The sequence below is a fragment of the Schistocerca nitens genome, chromosome 4 (assembly GCF_023898315.1).
Source record: "Schistocerca nitens isolate TAMUIC-IGC-003100 chromosome 4, iqSchNite1.1, whole genome shotgun sequence".
NCBI classification, from domain to species: domain Eukaryota; kingdom Metazoa; phylum Arthropoda; class Insecta; order Orthoptera; family Acrididae; genus Schistocerca; species Schistocerca nitens.
The window spans coordinates 179,125,724-179,147,914 of NC_064617.1; the positions used below are offsets into that span (position 1 = coordinate 179,125,724).

At 40.7% G+C, this 22,191-nt stretch overlaps 1 protein-coding gene across 2 annotated transcripts in view; it reads left to right on the forward strand.

Annotated features, from left to right (window-relative positions):
• LOC126251933 (hatching enzyme 1.2-like) overlaps positions 1-22,191 on the forward strand; it is a 109,108-nt gene that overhangs the window by 56,499 nt on the left and 30,418 nt on the right. The window contains exons 1-3 of one of the 2 annotated variants that reach the window (XM_049952686.1): positions 6,469-6,554; positions 12,100-12,207; positions 12,493-12,593. In XM_049952686.1, the coding sequence (XP_049808643.1) occupies positions 6,497-6,554; positions 12,100-12,207; positions 12,493-12,593 (267 nt within the window). In that variant the 5' untranslated portion in view covers positions 6,469-6,496. Of the gene's footprint in view, positions 1-6,468; positions 6,555-12,099; positions 12,208-12,492; positions 12,594-22,191 lie in introns of those variants that run through there. The other variant, XM_049952687.1, reaches the window with a different exon arrangement.

Below are 22,191 nucleotides of genomic sequence, written 5' to 3' on the forward strand. Positions count from 1 at the left end.
GTAGATGTCCCGGCTGACGAAGCAAATATTGGGATTGTAACCTCGCTTCCAAATTTTGCTGTTGAAGGAGCAGGGGAGCTTGGGGTCGTGGAGAAGTGAGAGGTTATTTGCCTCAGCCCATTGTTCTAGCAGCTGACCATTGGCGTCTGTCTCGTCGTAGCCCCAGGTGGTGCTGTGGCTATTAAAGTCGCCCACAACGAAGTGTGTCCTTTGGTTGATGAAGCTTTCTGGCGTTGAAATGTGTAAGTTCTGGCCGGGGAGTTTATATACGGAGCATATTGTAAATGATCCACTCTCTATGGCTAACATTTCAATGTTGTTGTTGGTTGTCTTACTCGTGGAAGAGAGGCTCCATCCCCGCCGCAGCCACAGTGGTCCACAACCCTACGACGACTACCGCAATCTACTTTACCCCTTCGCTGCTCCGCTGCCCCACACCGAACCACTCTTTCCGGAAACATTGAACTTAGTTGGCTAGAACTGTGTTTCTCAATCTTTTTGCCTTGGTGACATACGTTTCATACTTTCGTGACATTCCTACATGTGATTTTCTCCTAGATGTAAAGAAGCAGAGACATAATATATGTACAATACATTTTTTTATTATAATGTGTACAATCATGCATAATGATGGGCGATTTCTTGCTAATAGGGCTACTCCAAGAAATGATTTGGTGACAATTTTTTTTATAGTCCAGATATTTTATACATGAAAGATTAGAAGGCATTAAAAGTTTCGCGACGTACCTAACATGTATTCACAAAGCAACAGTACACTGTGACTCGGCAGGTGGAAATGCTGGGCTAGGGTATGTTGAGTTACTGGTTTTGCTTTCTGTATTAAAAACATAACGAAACAGCTTTGCTTCTTTCGATAGATTTTATTTATACTCTTTGCTAGGTAAAACATATTTATTAAGTTTGATTTGCGATTTGGGTGCCAACTCATTAAATTTTAATTTCGTATTGTTTGCGAATAAAAATGTCTAGATTAGATTAGATTAATTATTCATTCCTTAGACCCATAAAAGAGGGAATCCTCCTGGGTGTGGAATATGTCAGATAAACACATTACAAAAATGTAATCAGAGAAACTTGAGTTTCATTAATTTTAATGATCCTCAGTCAATAAACAGTAAAATTATGTACATGAATTAAATTTAAACTTCTAATATTTACAGGTTTAATACTTACATCTGCTTTCATTTAATCCATCATTCAGACATTTGCTAGTTTCTTGGCTATTACAACCAAGTATTGTCAAAAATTAAAGTAAATTATTCAGTTCAATGACCCTCTGTTAAGAACAGTCAGATTATATACAAGATTTAAAATTAAACTTCCACTATTTACAGACTTAAGACTTACATCTGCTTTCCATTCATCCATCATTCACACAGCAGGTAGTTGCTTGGCTGTTACAACCAAGTATTGTCGAAAATTAAATTATAATAAATTTTCATTAAAATGGTCTACTGCACTTGTTGAGAAACTCATGGATGGAATAGAAGAAGTTGGCCAGCAAAAATTCTTTTAAATTATGTTGAAATTGTGCCTTGTCTGAAACTAAACTCTTAATGGTTGCTGGTAGCTTATTGAAAATATGCGCTGCTGAATACTGGACTCGTTTCTGGGCAAGGGTAAGTGATTTTAAATCTTTATGTATATTTTTCTTATTCCTAGTATTGATACTGTGTATTAAGCAGTTAGTTGGAAAAAGAGATGTATTATTTACAACAAACTTCATTAAGGAATAAATATACTGAGAAGCTGTGTTTAATGTGGCCAATTCTTTAAATAGGTTTCGACATGATGTTCTTGGATTTACACTACTCATTACTCTTATTGTACGCTTCTGTACTCTAAAACATTTTTCTCTGTTTGTGGAGTTACCCCAAAATATGATACCATATGACATAATGGAGTGAAAATAAGCAAAATATGCCAGTTTTTTATCTTTATATCTCCTATGTCTGACATCATTCGCATTGCAAACACAGACTTGTTTAGGCGCTTTAGCAGTTGGTTAGTATGTTGCTCCCAACTGAATTTATTATCAAGTTGTAATCCCAAGAAAATGGTCGACTCTCTCTTAATGTACCAAAATGGCTAGAAGACTGAGGTCTCTTCAGTCCCAAGCATCTAATGAAGATTGTGAGGTGAGACTTGATTCAGCTCAAGAACATCAGTCTTTAACTCGCTCTTTGGAAACTCCTTCCAAAAGTGAGGTGTAATGTAACTCTGATCACAGTCTAACATAACAGGCGCGACACTTCGCCTCTATTTTGTTACCTACAGCGCCAGCAGCGCCCCAAGCGGCTGGTAGGTTGAACTGTGAGTTCGGCGCTATCGTGAAAGCGAATAGTGATTGTTTATTTAGATTTATACAATGGTTTTTACCATCGGGAGCGTTTGTAGCGCAATAAATTGCAGCAACAACAGTAAGAAGACACCACAGCCATCTTGCTTTAGGTTTCCTTAGGATCCTGGGAGGTATATACCATCATGTTACTAAACTGTATCGTCAGGATTCACTTGCGAACTACATGTGTGTAAATGATGAATGTTTCTTTTTAGGATCAGAAAATGGCTAGTTAATAGCAGACGAGAAGACCTTATGAAGAAAGACCCAATTTACCTGTATAATAATACTAGGTTTTGTTCGCTACATTTCGAACAAAACCAGTTCATGAATGCAGACAATAACAAACTCGTTTGGAATGCAGTACCCACACTGTTTGACATTCCAAATAAGCCCCCTCAATTGACGATGAAGAAGAAACTGCCACAAAGATTCGCCAGTCAATCTAAAGCTGTAAAACAGTCCTATGACACAGAAGCAGCCAGTTCGACTCTCCATGTATCAGTGCCAGATTAGTGTGAATCATCAACACAGAGCTGCTTTGACGATGAAGTGGTTAAATTAAGTGTACCTGTTCGTGTCTTACAAAAGCGTGTGAAGTGTCAGAATGTGCAGAAGCGAAACTATTACGGGACAAGGAAAGTGCACACAGACAGATTGTTTGAAAATTATTCAAATATTTGATTTTTCGTGAAATGTAATGTAATCAGCTCATTATAATGTTTTCAGCATATGTCTCCCACTATTTGGCAGTTGCTTGTCCCACTTAGAATAATGTAAAGATGAAGGTCGTACTTGTGGCAACAGGCGACAATGACAAACACAGTAAGCCTGCAGAACGATAAACGAGCTGTCGATCGCTTTTGCATTTAGAGGTACATGTCTGTGCTTCTTATAAGTGAATCAATGTGTTTATATTCTTTTGATATCAACGTGGTAAGCTGAAATTCTGTCCAAAGTCACAAGTGTTTCTTCACGAATGTGTTGTAGCTTTCCACTCTATTCACGGTTTTTGTCCACACTTGCGCATATTTTAGAATCGTTTTTAGAAACGTATATGTCTTCTGATACTACACAAACTCTTGGAGGCAAGAAAATAACTCGAATAATTCGGAAATTACGCAGGAAATGGATGCAAACAAACATTACTCTTACGACGCGTCTGACGTTGACCTTACTTGCCGCTTGGAGCGCTAGTGTCGCTTCATCTGTCAAACGGCAACAACTTTTACAGCAGTTAGTGTCGCGACTGTTAGACTGTGACTCTGATTGAGTGTGTCGTCGTGCGGTAATTTCCAAGATTGTTTGCCTATCGAAGCCGCGGGCTCCAAACGATAGATATCGAACGTGCGATACTAAATCAATGACGTAACTGTGATGGCGGGCGTTATGATAGATTATTTGTGAGATGCTAGGAAAACCCAAACGATTTATGGCGATAGTGAGTGGGATGTCTGGTATTGTAGACGTTTCTTCGGCCGATTACCCCACGTGGAAGAATCTAATTCCATGGTTATGCGATATAGAAAATTATTTGAATTTTTTTCGAAAATGTGCCATTCTGCTCATATTTTTGCGTGACCTTGTCAAACACAGGTTACGGCAAATACGGAATGCTTCGCGTAGCATACACATCAAAGGCACTTTCCCATGACGACAACGTCGACGAGTGAGATAAGTAGTTTCTTTTGTCGTTGCTGTAGTGATCTCTATAAACACTCTTAACGCCCGCCACCACAGTCGCATGATCGATTTAGAATCGCACGTTCGATATCTATCGTTTGGAGCCTGCAGCTTCGATAGGCAAACATTCTTGGAAATTACCGTGCCTTGCATTACCTCATTCCTCAAAATCCTTCACTCACAGGGCATTAAAGTTACTTCTCTCCAACCTAACATCACAGAAGCAGAAATGTTGATTGGCAGTGATGCAAAGCGAGTTTTTTGTACTCCGAATCCCACTTATTCCTAATACTTTGCCATTTTGCTTTAAACGTGTTCAGTTCCCCCTTAGCTTATGTTATGCCATGACCATAAACAAAGCGCAAGGTCAGTTCTTTCCGTGCGAACAGCTCTACATGCCTCTTTCCCATGTTAGTGAAGCAAACAAGCTCTTCGTTCATGTTCCCAATAATACTACCGTACTTCAAACATAGTACAAAGAAGCTTTAGAAGTCAAAAGTAAATTCCACACCCACTAAGTCTGGGGTACAGCTTTAAATAAATACCTAGGCAATGCCACGTTTCTCAGCTAGTGTTTAATACAACTGTTAATACTAACACCTGATTTATGTGAAACATGTGATCACTGGAGCTCGATTTCCATTGAACTGCATGTTTGCGTGTTTTGTCAATTTTGGAGTATGGATTTCCTTGGAAATGCATCTTGCATGCGTATTTGAATCTTTAGATCATTTTGGGTGTGAATGCATATTTTAAAGATTTTTTTTCGATATAATAGCATGAATTTAGACATTCATAGTGCATGTCATATTTTTTTGTCTTGAGTGCATATGATGCAATGATTTCACAGTAGCACCTTTTATTCACCTTTTTAATATGAAGTATGTCAGAAGTGAAGAATATGAGTAATTTCGTGAATTTTGTTAGTGAGCTCAAGCGCCCAAGTTGTTTTGTATTAGACTTTCCATTCAGGAGCAGCTGATGAGCCAATTAGGTGTTACCGTGGCAGACTGTTTGGGACCATTTGAGTCTCCGTCACGGTTTTTAATAAGATTCCAACCTAGTTTGCTGCCATATGTAATATCCATCCTCTCCAGGGTCTCCATCCATCTATTCTGCCGAGCTTCACTTAGCATTTCCAGAAAAGCCGTAGATGTTGCCAATACTTGCTGCCTGAATGGCAAGGATTATTGTACGTGAGCTATGCGGTGTGAAAAGTATGTTGTCAGCGCTTGCAGGAGATACGAGGTGCATTCAAGTTCTAAGGCCTCCGATTTTTTTTCTCCGGACTGGAAAGAGATAGAAACATGCGCATTGTTTTAAAATGAGGCCACGTTCATTGTCAATATGTCCCAGAGATGGAAGCACCGTACAGCAGATGGAATTTTACCGCCAGCGGCGAGAATGAGAACTGTTTTAAATACTTAAAATGGCGACGTTTTCCTTACTTGAACAGCGTGCAATCATTCGTTTTCTGAATTTGCGTGGTGTGAAACCAATTGAAATTCATCGACAGTTGAAGGAGACATGTGGTGATGGAGTTATGGATGTGTCAAAAGTGCGTTCGTGGGTGCGACACTTTAATGAAGGCAGAATATCGTGTGACAACAAACCGGAACAACCTCGGGCTCGCACAAGCCGGTCTGACGACATGATCGAGAGAGTGGAGAGAATTGTTTTGGGGGATCGCCGAATGACTGTAGAACAGATCGCCTCCAGAGTTGGCATTTCTGTGGGTCCTGTGCACAAAATCCTGCATGACGACCTGAAAATGCGAAAAGTGTCATCCAGGTGGGTGCCACGAATGCTGACGGACGACCACATGACTGCCCGTCTGGCATGTTGCCAAGCAATGTTGACGCGCAACGAAAGCATGAATGGGACTTTCCTTTCGTCGGTTGTGACAATGGATGAGACGTGGATGCCATTTTTCAATCCAGAAACAAAGCGCCAGTCAGCTCAATGGAAGCACACAGATTCACCGCCACCAAAAAAATTTCGGGTAACCGCTAGTGCTGAAAAAATGATGGTGTCCATGTTCTGGGACAGCGAGGGCGTAATCCTTACCCATTGCGTTCCAAAGGGCACTACGGTAACAGGTGCATCCTACGAAAATGTTTTGAAGAACAAATTCCTTCCTGCACTGCAACAAAAACGTCCGGGAAGGGCTGCGCGTGTGCTGTTTCACCAAGACAACGCACCCGCACATCGAGCTAACGTTACGCAACAGTTTCTACATGATAACAACTTTGAAGTGATTCTTCATGCTCCCTACTCTCCTGACCTGGCTCCTAGTGACTTTTGGCTTTTTCCAACAATGAAAGACACTCTCTGTGGCCGCACATTCACCAGCCGTGCTGCTATTGCCTCAGCGATTTTCCAGTGGTCAAAACAGACTCCTAAAGAAGCCTTCGCCGCTGCCATGGAATCAAGGCGTCAGCGTTGTGAGAAATGTGTACGACTGCAGGGCGATTACGTCGAGAAGTAACGCCAGTTTCATCGATTTCGGGTGAGTAGTTAATTAGAAAAAAAATCGGAGGCCTTAGAACTTGAATGCACCTCGTACTTCCTCCTGCACTGCTACTCTCCTCCGCTTCATTCTCGCATACTGCAATTGGCAATGAATTGAGCTTAGTGTGAAACTTACATATTGCATTCAAATTATTATTTTAAAAGTGGACAGTTTAAGCAATTGTGAGCAGAATGTTGCTTCGTATAACTGTGTAAAATGAGGCAACAATATTTCACTAAATCTATTTCCTTCGCGCATTTGTATTACGAAGTCGCTCGACAATGTAACGCTTTTCATAGTCGCTATCAAAGGAAAGCGGCTGAATACTGTACCTCACAGAACCTAATGAAGGCTGTTACCTTATACATTTGTGTCGAATTATAAAGTTCAATTACGGCTCATGACTTTGTCCGAAATATCTTCACTTAAATATCACTTGGGACTTCTTGTAAAGTAGAATGGTAATTCTTTACGCACAAAAACGTTCATCAGAACTGAAATAAAGAAATTCTTGGAGAAATTGATTGTTGTGTACTGTTTTAGGATAAAATGGAAATATACAACTCAGTTTTAATATCGCATATTTATATTGTTTTGTTGCCTCACTGTGCGTGTTTAGTGATACGATACTGCTGGAATACATGCATGTTTTTGTATTTAATAGTGCATGAAAATCCAAGCTTCAATGATCACATATAAGTAATTATTCCATTATTTGTAATTAATAAAACCATTTCTTTTGAGCTACAGTTAAGTACTACATGTATGTTGTAACATACAGTGCCATAATAAAAGTTCGTAACATCATTTTTTAAATAAAGGAAGTAATTAAAAATGACAAAGGGAACTAGTGATGCAAATAACTATTTATATTTCTTGTAGACTGTCTTATTACATACATAATATGTTCCAAAAAGTACAGAAATTTTATTAGGCATAAGTATCTTTCATTAAACTTTATTATTCAGTTATTGGTCCTAATGCTGCAGTTTGTGGTATTAAAAAAAAAATTATTTGATGAGATTGATGAAATTACCACGTCTACGAAGTATGTAGTGCATAAAATTTCTACATAGGTAAAGTCACTTGTACTGGTATTCACGTACCTCAATTGAAACCTCATTTTCTACACTTTTGAGATAACAATTTTCTTTTTTCCAAAGATATCTTGTTTTAAAAGTTGATGATAAAAACGTTTGCATTCTAGAATATTCTTAGGTAAATCTGAAAAAGATTTTAATAATCAATACTATTATGTTCATGTAGCCCAAATTCTTAGTGTTAAAAAAATATATACTTTTGTCAAAATTAGTATGCTAATTATAAAGTTATCATAATTAAAATGTATCTCTTTCATGAATATACCAATGGGAAATGGGAGATAAATATGGGCACTGCGTGCCAACAGAGTAAGTTTGTGTTTAGCATTCAAACTGTAAAGATAGTATGCCACTCATATGAAGATGTTTGCTATTTTGTGTCACTTGTGTGTAGATGTTATTATGAACAGCTGATCTGATGTAATAAATGACAAAAAAACTGATAAAATGTTTTTCACACATTGCATAAGCTATTGTGGATCTTTACAATTTCTGTGAACAAGCAGCATGGTCGCTCTTCCCCACAGCAAGAACTTCTGTGCTAACAAATTTTATTATGTGCATTGTCTCAGACAGCACACGATCCATCATGGCTGATTCCTCAGTCTGTCACAACCTGCAATCCCATTTATGTTAAGTGATCCTGGTGCTCAGGGATTATCCAGTCATTCCAACATCGACTTTTCCACATATATAGATTATCTGGTATATTCCTGACTTTGCAAGTAGGTCTCTTTTGTCCTTCACTGATCTGAGATACTCTTTGATCTTCTTGGACATTTTTTAAATAGTCTTTACTCCATATTTGTGCAATATACAGCTGAAGCTTTCTGTCACCCTGGGGATGTGTGGTGAAAAGGCCATACATGACACTTTTCCTCTGACATGTCACTTTACTGAGAGTTAGATTTCATGATACTTCTCATGCAACTTGTAGAGTACTCATTTCTCTTCATAATGCTTTCCTGGTCTTTCATTTTGTGTCTCAGTGCTGCAGCTCACATATTCATCTCGCACGCATTATGGGCATATTAATCATCCCTCTCTTCTGGCCTGGGTGATGGTTTGACAGTTTCTGCTGGTATTGGTCCATGTGTGTTGGTTTTTGATATATGCTGTATCCCAGATTCTCACCATTCCTCTCAAACAGCACATCTAGAAGGATAGCTGTTGGTTCTTTCCTACCTCCATAGTGAGGGTCACAATTGATAATGAAAGCCGGAAAGAAACTCTGAGCAAAATGCAGTAGACCAAAATTAAATTTAATTTCAGAAAGAAGTTACCCACCAGCAAGAACATCATTCTGGGAATAAGGAAACAGATCATGAAAGCATTTGTGTGTGTGTGTGTGTGTGTGTGTGTGTGTGTTTGTGTGTGGCTCTCTATGGGTGTGAAACTTGGACAATGGGAAACATGAGAGAGGGTGGATTAGACAGAAGAGGGGGATGGCAAACTGCTGCAAGCTAACCTCAGGGTTAAATATAAATAGAACTAGTAAATTTTATGTTGGCATGGAGACTGTTCAGATGTCTAAGGAAGTCAACGAGCTGTTCCTCACCATCAGTACACACGACAAAGGCGTTGTCAATGTATCTCATGCACACCTTCGGTTTAGAAGGTGCCAAGTCCAGCACATGTTTTTTGAAATGTTCCAGCACTGGACTGAGTGGACTGCTCATGGTGACACATTCCAGCTGTTCATAGAAATTTCCATTCCACATGAAACAGCCTATGGTAAGACATGCATGAAAGAACTTTGTTATGTCATGTGGGAAAATGGAACCAATATGATCCTTAGACTAACTGAGTGGCACTTTGCTAAATGAAGAAATAGACTCAAAGCTTACCAGGATGTTTTTTGGTCCAAGTATTAGTCTCTTCAGCTTCTTGATGAAATGTCTCGACTCCTTTAAGCATGTGTCAGTCTTTCCCAGATGTGGCTGAAGCAGAAAGGCCAAGTGTTTAGCCAGTTTATACATAGGTGAGCCAGGAGCACTTACAATCAGCCTTAGAGTAACATTATCTCTATGAATTTTGGTAATCCATAGAGCTGAAGTGGTAGGGCTTCTGTGATGTGCAGGTTACACTGTACTTCTGCTGAGAGAAAAGAAACTTTTATTAACCAATCTGTATCCTATATGATCTGTTGCATTGGATATGTGTTTACTTTTCATTATGTCATCAGATAGGTCCTAAATTTTCTGCTCATAATGTTTTGTCTTCATTACAGTGTTAACATTTCCCTTGTCAGCAGGCAGTGCCAATTTACTCTTGTCAGCATTAGGCTCTTGATAGCTTTGAACTCCCCTTTTTTCAGGTTTGAATCTGGCAATTTTGCTCGGTGCAGTATCCTGGAAATTTCAATACGTATTTCCTTAGCTTTTTCATAAGGAAGAGCCTGGATGGCCACTACAGGGTTAGCAATGATATCCTCCATAGGTAAGTTCTGTGCCACTCATGCTGGTGAAAAGTCAGAAAAACCATCAACAAACATCATCTGAAGAACCTGAGGTAGAAGTCAACAGACAATTTGTCAGCAGGTGGTCATGAAAGCCTCAATAATTTTTTCCCACTATGTTAGAATGCCTGCACAATTTCAGTCACAGTTGGTTTCACATGTTAAGCAACTTGTCAGAGTCCTATAACCAAATATATGAGAGACATTTTATTCAGGAATCAGTACGAGCCAAGCTCTTTATCTGTAGAAGATTTTGTTATGAGTTGAAATAGGTTATTGAGTGAGCTTTGTAACTGTCAGTGGCTAAATTGGTGTGTCAGAATATACTCAGTGCACGTAAACAACATACAAAATTTTTCTTATTTAAAGAAATTTATCACGATGTCTGGCAGTAGAACTGTGGTGTGCAAGTAAGAAGGCGACAGTCTGATACATTCTGTGCAGAGAGAGACAGTGCTTTGTGATGTCAACAGTATGCTTTCTGTTTATATCCCACACATCAAACTCCAGCCATTGCCTAGCCTGGTAACTGGCACCACTGGGCCACTGTGTCAGCTTCTGAACTTAGTATAATTTATGTACTCTGAAAACTATAGCTGACACTTTTTAACGTCACACTTGTTGTATTTGCCTTATGTGGCGACCATAATGAACACTGTAGTGACTAAGTAACCTCAGCACATCCATACTAACATGAAACTCAATACTAATTCATCTACCCACACCCTGAAACGTGCACTGCGGGCAGATGTGGCAGAATGACTCTATTAAATGGAGCTTCTTTGCCACTACTCATTGCCCCACCACCTGCCCTCTTGTGTGCACACTATTTTAGGATAAGAGGGTACTTTCGTTTATTTACAGCTTGTAAAAGATCCAAAGAACTTCAGTAATGAACCAGTAATTGGTACCGCAATGTTGGTTCTTTGTTTCAGTTGCACCTATCCGAGTTTCTTGAAAGGCCTTAATTCTTACAGGCATTAAAAACATGCTAAATTCTACAAAAATCAAAAAGTGGAAAATCCAGGATGGAATGTAACAATACCAGAGAAGGAAAGTTGCTACTCACCATTTAGTGGAGGTATAGGCACAACAAAAAGATTTACACAATTATAACTTTTGGCCATTAAGGCCTTTGTCAGCAGTAAGCACACACATACTCATGCAAACGCAACTTGCACACACATCTGCAGTCTCAGAGTGTGTTTTCAGTTCTCTCAGACTGCAGACGTGTGTGCAAGATGCGTTTGCATGAGTGTGTGTGCGTGTGTGTGTGTGTGTGTGTGTGTGTGTGTGTATGTGTGCCTACTTCTGACAAAGGCCTTATTGGCTGAAAGCTATAATTGTGTGAATCTTTTTGTTGTGTCTATCACAACTCAGCATCTCCGCTATATAGTGAGTAGCAACTTTCCTTATCTGGTATTGTTAAATTCTACAAAAGTGAGAACATGTATAAGATTATTGTTTTCTGTGAGGGTTAGCCATAACATTTTCTTTTATTTATTTATTTATTTATTTCCTTATCACCTTGAAAAAGTAAATATTGTACTTAATTTGTTCCCTCAGTAATATTTATGAAAATAGCTGCTGTGATCTCAAACCATTAAATAAGAAACGATTTTGTTTTAATTTTTCCTGGTACACATTGAAGTCGCCACACTACAGTACTGTAATACACCACCGGACAAGCCAAAAAAAAAAAAAAATTGTGGAGAAGGGTCACAACATATCGTTTTGACTCCTCTAGTGGTGTGCCATGGTACATAGCATGAGGATTTCAGTGTGTACCAGGACCACAAACATGTACCTCAAAGCAAACAAAAAATAATTATGTAACTTACTTTTATAGGTGATAATTAAAACTTTATGACTACCTCTTAAACATGTAAAGCCTTTCCTAACCACTGAGAGGCTGTCATTATTAGTACTCTAACAATAAATCAATGGCAATGTGTTTACTCACTGACAACCTTTCGGTTTGCAGGGAATACAATGATTAAGCTATTGCTTATGTCCTACCTTTTATCGATGGTAACTTCAAGGACTCTGAATCCTTTACCCAGCTCAACAATGCCACCTGTTCCTAATGAAGGTAGGTTTAGACTTTCAAGTGATCCTTGACAATATTACTGTTCTTTCTTTTAAGCAGGCCCTTAACTGACTAAAATGCAGAGTGATCTCTGTTCCACAGCCATGTATGCTGTAGCGACCTATGCTATAGCTACCAGTTCTTCAAACACTAAGAGATGACAAAATTGCAGCCTTATTTCCTTACTCCTGAATAGATTATTGCACTCCTCTGTTAGCTATATCTCCTTACCAATAATCGGATACACAAATAATGTATTAGTATAGCCTACTGTATCATTCCTTACAGGTCGCATGAGCATAGAGAGCTTAAATGCCCTGCAAGAGACAGACCATGATCCTGAAGTGAAACCAGGACTTTTTCAAGGAGACATGGCAATGACCAATGAGGTAAAAAGCAAGTTGTATAGAGTGGCCACAGACCACTTCCCATTATCTGAATGATTTCATTCCTTTAGTAGCATAATGTGTACATACTGTAACCAATATTATAGTTTTTGCTTTCCAGTGAAACAATGCAACAAAATGATACTGAGCATATCTCATGTACCTCAATTAAATATCCACATGGTAAGGGGTCAGATTATACCTTTTATCTGACTCTTAATTTAATGATGCAAATTCTGGAGAAAAGCATTACTGCTTTGATAAAAATAAATAAATAGGCTAGTTCATGCTATAATCAATTATGTAAATATGGTAATCTTTTGATCTCCACCATTAAGAAATAACGTCTGAAACAATAACTACTATAATCTTCTCAATCCAAATAACTGCTAGAATATTGAAATCCAATGTTCCTTTATTTTGCCATTTATTAGCTATGTTTCAACAACTGACTGAAATTGCAGAGGGAATTATTTTGGTATTTCATATACTGGGCACTTCAGACTAACATATAGGTGGCTTTTTTTTCAGAAATGTACTGCCTAATCTTTTTTGGATGTAATGTGTTTTAAGCAAACTGAAATTGGCTGGAGGCTGCTAGAAAATGTATAAAATGAAGTAACTTCCGAATTTCAAGTGGGAACATGAGAAAAGTTAGTTATATTTAAAAGAGGACTCAAAACTGAACATTTTTCCATCTGAAAAGTTTTTTGTATATTGTATGCTATTTTAGTAATGTCATCAAAAACTCAAATGAACACTTACTGGAGGAAATAAAAATAAAGTCTGTAGAATAATGGATGTTCTTTTTAAATATTATGAAGTGGGAAATACGTTGTCTTACCCTTTAATTTTAAATAAACTTTCTTTGTAATTTTTATATTTGCAAGAAGTTATTAGGAAACATCATATTTTTTGATTATGGTTTACAGAAATAGTTGTTAAACATATTTGCCTTATTCTAAGCATATTCATGCTCACCTTTGTGCATTTTGTGTAGTAACGTTACACCTGAGAGTGGCCAGTGTGTTTTACTAACTATATCTTTCATATAATCTCGTGGTGTAGAGCCCTGTCAGTATGCAATGGCTTTGATACATCAGCAATATAAATGATAAAGTGTACTTAAATTTAGTGACCATGCCTAATAAGTCTTTGGCTGTCCTCCACAAATCCATTGGGCAGGAAAAAATTGATTTAAGGTACACCTAGCCACTAAGAAAATCCATCTTGGTGCAACCACATTAATATTTTCTAGCAACTCTGCCAGTGCTTTTAGGAGAAATTCAGGTTACTGTTCATCATTTAATTATTACTCAAGAAAATAAGGCTTGATAACCTTGTTGTGGATGAATCTACATGAGGTATATGTGCTCCATATGATCTGATTGTCTTGTGTAAATGAGGCTTCCCTTCTGACCAATAGCAAAGACCGTGGATATTTACCTTGCCTTTAGATATGAAAGTGGCTTTGTCAGTCCACAGCGAGCAGTTGTGAAGTCCATGTTTTTGATTTAGGAAATAGGTTCAGAAGGCATTTCTTAGCCAGAAATTAACTTTGCTATATACCTGATAAACATTGTTATACAGAGTAAACAGTTATCATGTAGAATTCTCCAGACAGTATTTCTACTCACCTCAGAATTCCTTGCTATTCTTCACATATAAAGATGCAGGTTGAGATTTATTACAGCAAGAACGTTTGCACTTCTACCACCTTCAATAAATATTCTGACTTGTTTGTTACAAGTATAGGTTGGCTGGACCTAGCCATTATTGTGAATCCATGGCTCCCATCACTGAAAATAGGACTTGACTTTTCATGGTCTATCTAGATGTCTCCCTTCATAAGCCCGCTCTACTCACATGTAATCATGTCAATATTGTGTACAGTAGCAAGGGCTCACAAATTGCCTCCTTGTTAGAATATACAAGGTGGAGAAAAAATTTGTCACAAAATTTTAACCCTGAATAGCTGATGCCAGTAGGAACCAAAATTACTAATGTTGTGTAGGTCGACAACACACCATTTTTAATTTATGGAAACTTGGCGCCATGTTCTCCAGTTGGCTGTGGGATTGAGTTGTTGTCATTCATCAGTTGACGGGCAGTGCTGTGGTTGTCGGTTCACACATACAAACATCCTTTGCTCCATCACTGTCCCAATGTAATACACACATGTTGAATAGGTCTTGCTGTTTGTCTCTACCTCACATCCCAGGAATTCACACGTAAGCTTCGATTTGGAGCACACACACACCACCTGTGATTTAGTGATACAGTAAGTCTGGCAGCACAGTATCTGTTTGAGGAACAAAGAGATATGATTTTTGTTTATGGACTAGCTGACGGTAATGCACATGAAGATCGATGGTTGTATGAGGAACGGTTCCCAGCAAGATGTCACCCATACCTGCAAACATTTACAGCAATTCACCAGTGACTTAGTGAAACAGGCTTGTTAGTGGGATATCATGGTGATGCTAGAAGACCTCAAACATGATGGGATGCTGCATTTGAAGAGACTGTTCTCAAGCGCTTTGAGGAAGCACCTATGACAATTACTCGAGCAGTTGAACATGACATGGAGGTCACTCATCAGTTAGTCTGGCAGGTTTTGAGGGATGATGGCCAGCATCACTTTAGTTTCCACCCTGTCCAAGGTCTGGATGCTGTGGGAGTCTGTGAACACAGGCTAGGGTTTTGTCGGTGGTTTCTGTGATGTGCTGCACGAGATCCCGACGTCCTCGCCATTGTGTTGTTTACCAAAGAGTGCATCTTCCATTGGGGTGGCCTTTACGAGACTCAAAACATTCATTACTGGGCAAGAACAAATCCTCATGTCATGTGTGTCCATGACACCAGGAATGATTTTCGCTCAACAGTTGGGCAGGCATTGTGGGTGACCATCTGACTGGGCTGGTCCGTCTACCTCCTCAACTTACCGGGGCAAATTACCTTCAGTTTTTGCAACAAACTCTACCCGACCTGCTGGAAGATGTTCCCCTGAACATACGGATATGCATGTGGTTGCAGTATGATGGGGTGCTTGCATATAACAGTCATTCTGTGTGTGGATATTTAAATGAACTCTTCAATGGCTGGCAGAGGCACTCATAGGACATGGCTCCCGGCAATCAGCAGACCTCACACCACTGCTCTTTTTCCTGTGGGAATTCTTCAAGTTTCTAGTTCACCCATAGATGTGAACCACCTAGAAATGAAGAGGAATTAATGGATCAGATTCAACATGCCATCAGTCACATCAGAGCAATGCCAGGAATCTTTGAAAGAGTTCGGCAAAACATCATTCAATGTTACCAAGCTTGTGTCGCATCAGAGGGTCGCCAGTTCAAGCACCTGCTTTAAGTACACAATGTCCTAGCTACAAAAAAGGCCCCTTTAAGGGCTGACACAATTTGTAAAAGACTTTCTGTATGCGAACTACCAGCTATTAATTGGTTTGTTCCCAGTACGACTTATCATGAAACTACAATGGATGTGTCGGGACCCCGGCGAATTTGCCCCCAGTGTGGAAGGCTGGCACACTGCCACTAAGTGTGCAGGCCTCCTTGGATACATTGCGATCTCCAGCAGGCAAAGTATTCGTGGTCATGTGTTGTCGAGAACATCCAGCAACATGGAAATCCTGCGGCCAATTGGAGCGCATGGCGCCAAGTTTCAGTAGTTTAAAAATTGTGTATTGTCAACCCACACAAAATTAGTGATTTTGGTTTCTACTGGCATCAGCTATCCGGGGTTAAAACTTCGTGACATAATTTTTCTCCACCCTGTATGATTATTGAACCAAGAATGTAAGAAAATTGGAGACCACTACAGAAACCTTTGACAATGTACTGTCAAAACACCTCTAGTTAGATGGGTGGGATGGCACTAGCAGTGAGTAAATGGAAGTTGTGCTACCTAGTGTCAACAGTTCCCACTCACTTTCTTTGGTTGAGGGCATAGTGTGGCAAGAAGCACAGTCAGGAAGAGTTTTCTGATTGTATCACCAAAACAGCAGAAAATGAAAAGAATTTTTCTGACAAATATGTTGTTCCATTTTCAGAGCTGTTTTCAATTGTACTATTTTTCCCCATTTTTCCTTTTGAAATTTTGAAGATGAGTTAGCTTTATTCTTCCAGTATTTTTGCACTACAAGGTAGACCATTCTCTTTGCTCATATTAGTTTGTGTAAAACACATATAGGAGAAACATAGGTTGCTACATACTGTTAAGAAGACACATGAAGTTGCATACAGGTACAATTAAAAGACACTTACATAAAACTTTCAGCCACAGCCTCCATCAGCAAAAAGGACACACACACCATCCATACACACAAGCAAGCACATCTTATGCAAACATAACAGCCAACTCCGTCACTTTGGGCCACAAAGCAAGTGTCATATAGGATAGAAGTAGCAATCTGGAGGGGGTAGAAAAGGGTAAGAGATAGTAGTGTGTGGGTGGGTGGAGAGTGGAATGCTGTCTGGCACGAGTGTCAGGGACTAGAATGCCAACAGGCTCAACATAAGGAGATTGTGAGACAAGGAGATGGAGAAAAAGAGGACTGAAAGAGGAGGGAAGTGGGGAAAGATTGGCAGGTGCATTGGCAGTGGGTGGCAATCAAAGAGGGTAGGAGATGAGAACTGGTGGTAGATGATAGACTGAAGGGGTGGAAACTATTGGGTGGGGGGTGTGGGGACGGTATGTTACTGTAGGTTGAGCCCGAGATAAATATGGGATTGGAGAATATGTTGTAAGGATAACTCCCATCTGTGCAGTTCTGAAAAACTGGTGGTGGATGGAAGGATCCAGAAGATGTAGGCAGTGAAGCATTCATTGAAATCAAGCATGCTATGTTCAGCTGCATGTTGTGCCAGACGATGGTCTACTTTGCTCTTGGGCTCAGTTTGGTGGTGGCTGTTCATCCTGGTGAACACCTGGTTGGTAGTCATACCAATATAAAAACTTGTGAAATGATTGCAGCAGAGCTGTTAAATGACACAGCTGCTTTCACAGGTGGCCCAGCCCATGGTGGAGTAGGATAAATCTGTGACAGGACTGGAACAGGAAGTGCTGTATAGGTGTATTGGGTAGGTCTTGCACCTTGGTTTTCCACAGGGATATGATCCTTGAGGGGCTGTGATTAGGAGTGGCATAGGGATGGTCTTTGAGGTTGTGTGGGTGGTGCAACACCACTTTAGGAGGGGTGGAGAGGATCTTGGGTACGATGTCCGTCATTACAGGGCAAGATGATAGGTAATCAAAGCCTTGACAAAGGATGTGGTTCAGTTGTTTCAGTCCGGGGTTTGCTGGGTAACAAAGGGGCACTCCTTTGTAGCTGGTTCTTGGGGACGGTGGGAGAATTGTGGGTGTGAGGAGAAATGACAGGAGAGATTTGTTTGCACATCAAATGAATTTACAGTTGTGAATAATGACCACCATCAGCTGTAGAATGGAGTGATGACAATGAAAATTTGTGCTGGACTGGGAATCGAACCCAGAGTTCCCACTTATCGTGAGCGGTCGCCTTACCGATTGGCTATCTGTGTACGACTCACAGCCAGACCCAAACTTCCATATGTCATCAACCATTCATGTCCAAAGGAACTTTGCATCAAAATCAGAATAACACAGGCACTGCAATATCGTAGATTTGTTTGCAGCGTAGGTCTCGGGTATAGTGCCTGTCTGTGAAGGCCTTGGTGAGACCCTCAGCATACCGGGGAGGGGAGTTCTTGTCACAGCAGGTGTGTCGTTCCCGGGGTGGCCAGGCTGTGAGGGAGGGATGTTTTGGTGTGAAAGGGATGACAGCTGTTGAAATGCAGGTACATTGGTAGTTGGTGGGTTTAATGTTGACAGAAGTGAGGACATAGCATTCAGAGAGGAGGAGGTCAACATCTAAGGAGGTGGCATGCTGGGTTGAGGAGGACTAGTGAAGTGGATGGAAGAGAAGGTGTTGAGGTTTTGAAGAAATGAAGGGAGGATATCTTGGCCCTGAGTCCAGATTACAAAGATATCATCAGCAAACCCGAACCAGAATAGTGGTTTGGAATTTTGGGAGGCTAGAAAGGTCTCTTCTAGATGGCCTATAAACAGGCTGGCATAGGAGGGTGCCATACAGGTGCACCCATGGCTGTGTCACAGATTTGTTTGTATACCTTCCTTTCAACGGAGAAGTAGTTGTGGGTTAGGGTAAAGTGTATGAGGAATGACCTAGTGGGTTTGGAGTCTGAAGGATGTTGGGTCAGGTAGTGTTCAATAATTGTAAGACCATGGGCATGAGGGATGTTGGTGTACAGGGAGGAGGCAACTACAGCGATGAGTAGGCATCCAGGAGCTAAAGCGATGTGGATGGAGGAGAGTCAGTGAAGGAAGTGGTTGGTATCTTTGACGTAGGAGGCTAGATTACAAGCAATTGGTTGGAGGTGTTGGTCAATGAGGGATAAAATTCTTTAGTGGGGGCACAATAACCAGCCACAATGGAGCATCCAAGACTGATGTGTTTGTGGATCTTGGGGAGCCTGTAGAAGGTGGGTGTGTGGGGTGTCGTGGGGGTGAGGAGGAAAATGGATTAAGATGAGAGGCCCTGGGAAGTGCCTAAGGTTTTAAGCAGGGATTGGAGGTTGTGTTGGACTTCTGGGATGGGATCACTCTGGCAGAGTTTGGAGGAGTCAGATAATTGGCAGAGGCCTTCTGCCAGGGAGTCACTGCAGTTTATAACAACATTGTTGGAACCTTTGTGTTGAGGTTGGATGATTAGATCAGGTTGCTGAAATGTTGGTGTTGTGAGGGACATGGAGAAGAATGATGGGGGAACTCCTGAAAGGTGACCAGAGGTTGGTTAGGTGGGAGGTGCAAGGATCACAGTTGGATGGTGGTATGAAGTGGGAGGGACAGAGTTCAGTTTTGGAATTAGATTGATTTTGGTTGGAGGGATTGGCAACAAATAAGTGCTTCCATTGTAGGGATCAGGAGAGGGAGAGTAGGTCTTTGACAAGTCCAGCACAGTTAAATCTGGGTGTAGGGCTAAAGATGAGTGGTTTGGATAGGACTGAAATTTCTGCAGAGCTGATGGTTTTGGTGGAAAGGTTAACAGTCTCACGAGAATGTTTCTGCTCTGCATTTGATGGAGCATTGGTAGGGAATTTTGGGGAATGTGGCAAGTTGAAAAGGTCAATTAGGCAGCATGTAGGTGCTTTGTGGGGTGGATGAGGAGGAAAGCTGTGGGTAGGATAGGAGTTGGATAGTGGTGCCCTGAGGTTGCAGTAGGATGTCATACATGTTACTAACTTTATCTGAACCCATAACTATTTCTCCTTTGAAGGGAAGGTATACAAACAATTCCGTGGCACAGTCTTTGGCACACACATGGCACCCTCCTGTGGCAACCCATTTATGGGCCACCTAGAGGAGGCCTTCCTAGCCAACCCCTATTCTGGCTCAAGCTCATAGGTAATATCTTCATGATCTGGACTTAAGGCCAAAACATCCTATCTTCATTCCTTCACAACCTCAACACCTTCTCTCCCATTCACTTCACCTGGTCCTCCTCAACACAATTTGCCACCTTCCTAGTTGTTGACCTCCTCTTCTCTGATGGCTCCATCCACACCTCTGTCTTCATTAAACCTACCAACTACCAATATTACCTGCATTTCAACAGTGTCATCCTTTTCACAGCAAAAAATATTTCCCACACACCTGGCCACTTGGGGACTGTGTACCTGCTGTGACAAGAACTCCCTTTCCCACTATACTAAGGGTCTCACCAACACAAAAGTCTTCACAGACAAGCACTACCCTCAGACCTAGTCTGCAAACAGATCTCTACTGTCGTCTCCCCTCACACCCACAATCCTCCCACCATCCCCAAGAATCAGCCACAAAGCATGCCCCATTGTCACCCAGCACACTGTGAACTGAAACAACTGAACCACATCCTTCGCCAGGACTTTGATTACCTGGCATCGTGCCCAGAAATGAGGGACCCACACAAGATCCTTCCCACCCCCCTTAAGTAGTATTGTTTCTAATCTTTGATGTAGAAATTGCATTAATTCTACCAATTGTATTTATTTTTAAAACATCCATCCAACTTCCACAACATCCTTGCCCATCCCTATGCTACTCCCGATCCGATTGCTTGCCACAAGGATTGTATCCCTGTGAAAGACCCAGGTGCAAGACCTGCACAATCCACCCACCCAGCACTTCCTGTTACAGTCCTGTCACAGATTTATCCTACCCATCAGGGGCCAGGCCACCTATGAAAGCATCCATGTCATTTACCAGCTTTGCTGCAATCATTGCACAGCTTTTTATATTGGTATGACTACTAACCACCTGACCACCAGGATGAGTGACCAATACCAAACTGTGGCCAAGAGCAAAGATCACCCTGTGCCACAACATGCAGCTGAACATAACACGCTTCATTTCAACGGATGCTTCACTATCCAACCCATCTGGATCCTCCTGTCAACCATCAGCTTTTCTGAACTGCTCAGATTGGAGTTATACATTCTCCACTCCTGTAATTATCCTAGCCTCAACGTGCGGTAACACACTGTCCTCATATCCCCACCCAACAATTTACACCCCCTCAGCCCTATCATCTCCTCCCCATTCTCGTCTCCCACCCTCTTTGATTGTCACCTTCTGCCAATGCACCCGCCTATGTTTCCTTGCTCCTCTCCTTTTTCATTCCTTTTTTCTCCATCTCCTTACCCTACAACCTCATGACACTAAGCTGGTTGGCATTCTAGTCCCTGCACACTCTGCCAGACAGTGTTCCACTCTCTCCCCACCCATAGACTACTATATCTTCCCCTTCTCTGCCTCCTCCAGATTGCTGCTTCTATTCCACATGACAATTGCATTGTGGTCCAAGTTCCTGGAGTTGGTGGTTAAGTGTGAATGAGGTGTGCTTGTTTCTGTGTATGAATGGTGGGTGTGTCTCTTTTGCTGATGAAGGTTGTGGTCAAAAGCTTTATGTAAGCACCTTTTAATTGTGCCTGTATGTAACTTAGTGTCATCTTTATGGTAAGAAACAACCTATGTTCCCTACATTGTTGATATTCCTAACTGGAGCTTCTGTTGTTTGATTGTGTAAAACCCATTTTACTCCAAATACATCATAAACTATTTCCAATAAGAAGTATCTGAACATAGGTCGAAAATGCCCTGCATGTATCTATTTAATTATCTTTCTGTTATTTTTATTAGAATTTACCTGCAATAAATGTCATCATGAATATTTTAAAGTAAGACTAGAAATCTGAAATCAAATAATTATAAACAGGAGATGTAAAAACGCTCAGACAACTGCCGACACTGCTGTCAGAATAGTTCTGCTTAGGTTTAGTAATGTTCATTTATCTCTCCAATCTCTTCAGACCCTGGCAGGGTAGTGTTCCATGGATAGGCTTACTGAAGATGATACAGTTATATGTGAGTAACTACTGAAGCCTTGGTGAAAGAATATCAGGAGCAGTGGACAGAAGGATCTCGAGTAATGGGTTTAGGCTATGGAGCATGCCCAGCTACATTTACACACACACCTTGCTGCAGAAAGTTTGGCTAAACAATAACA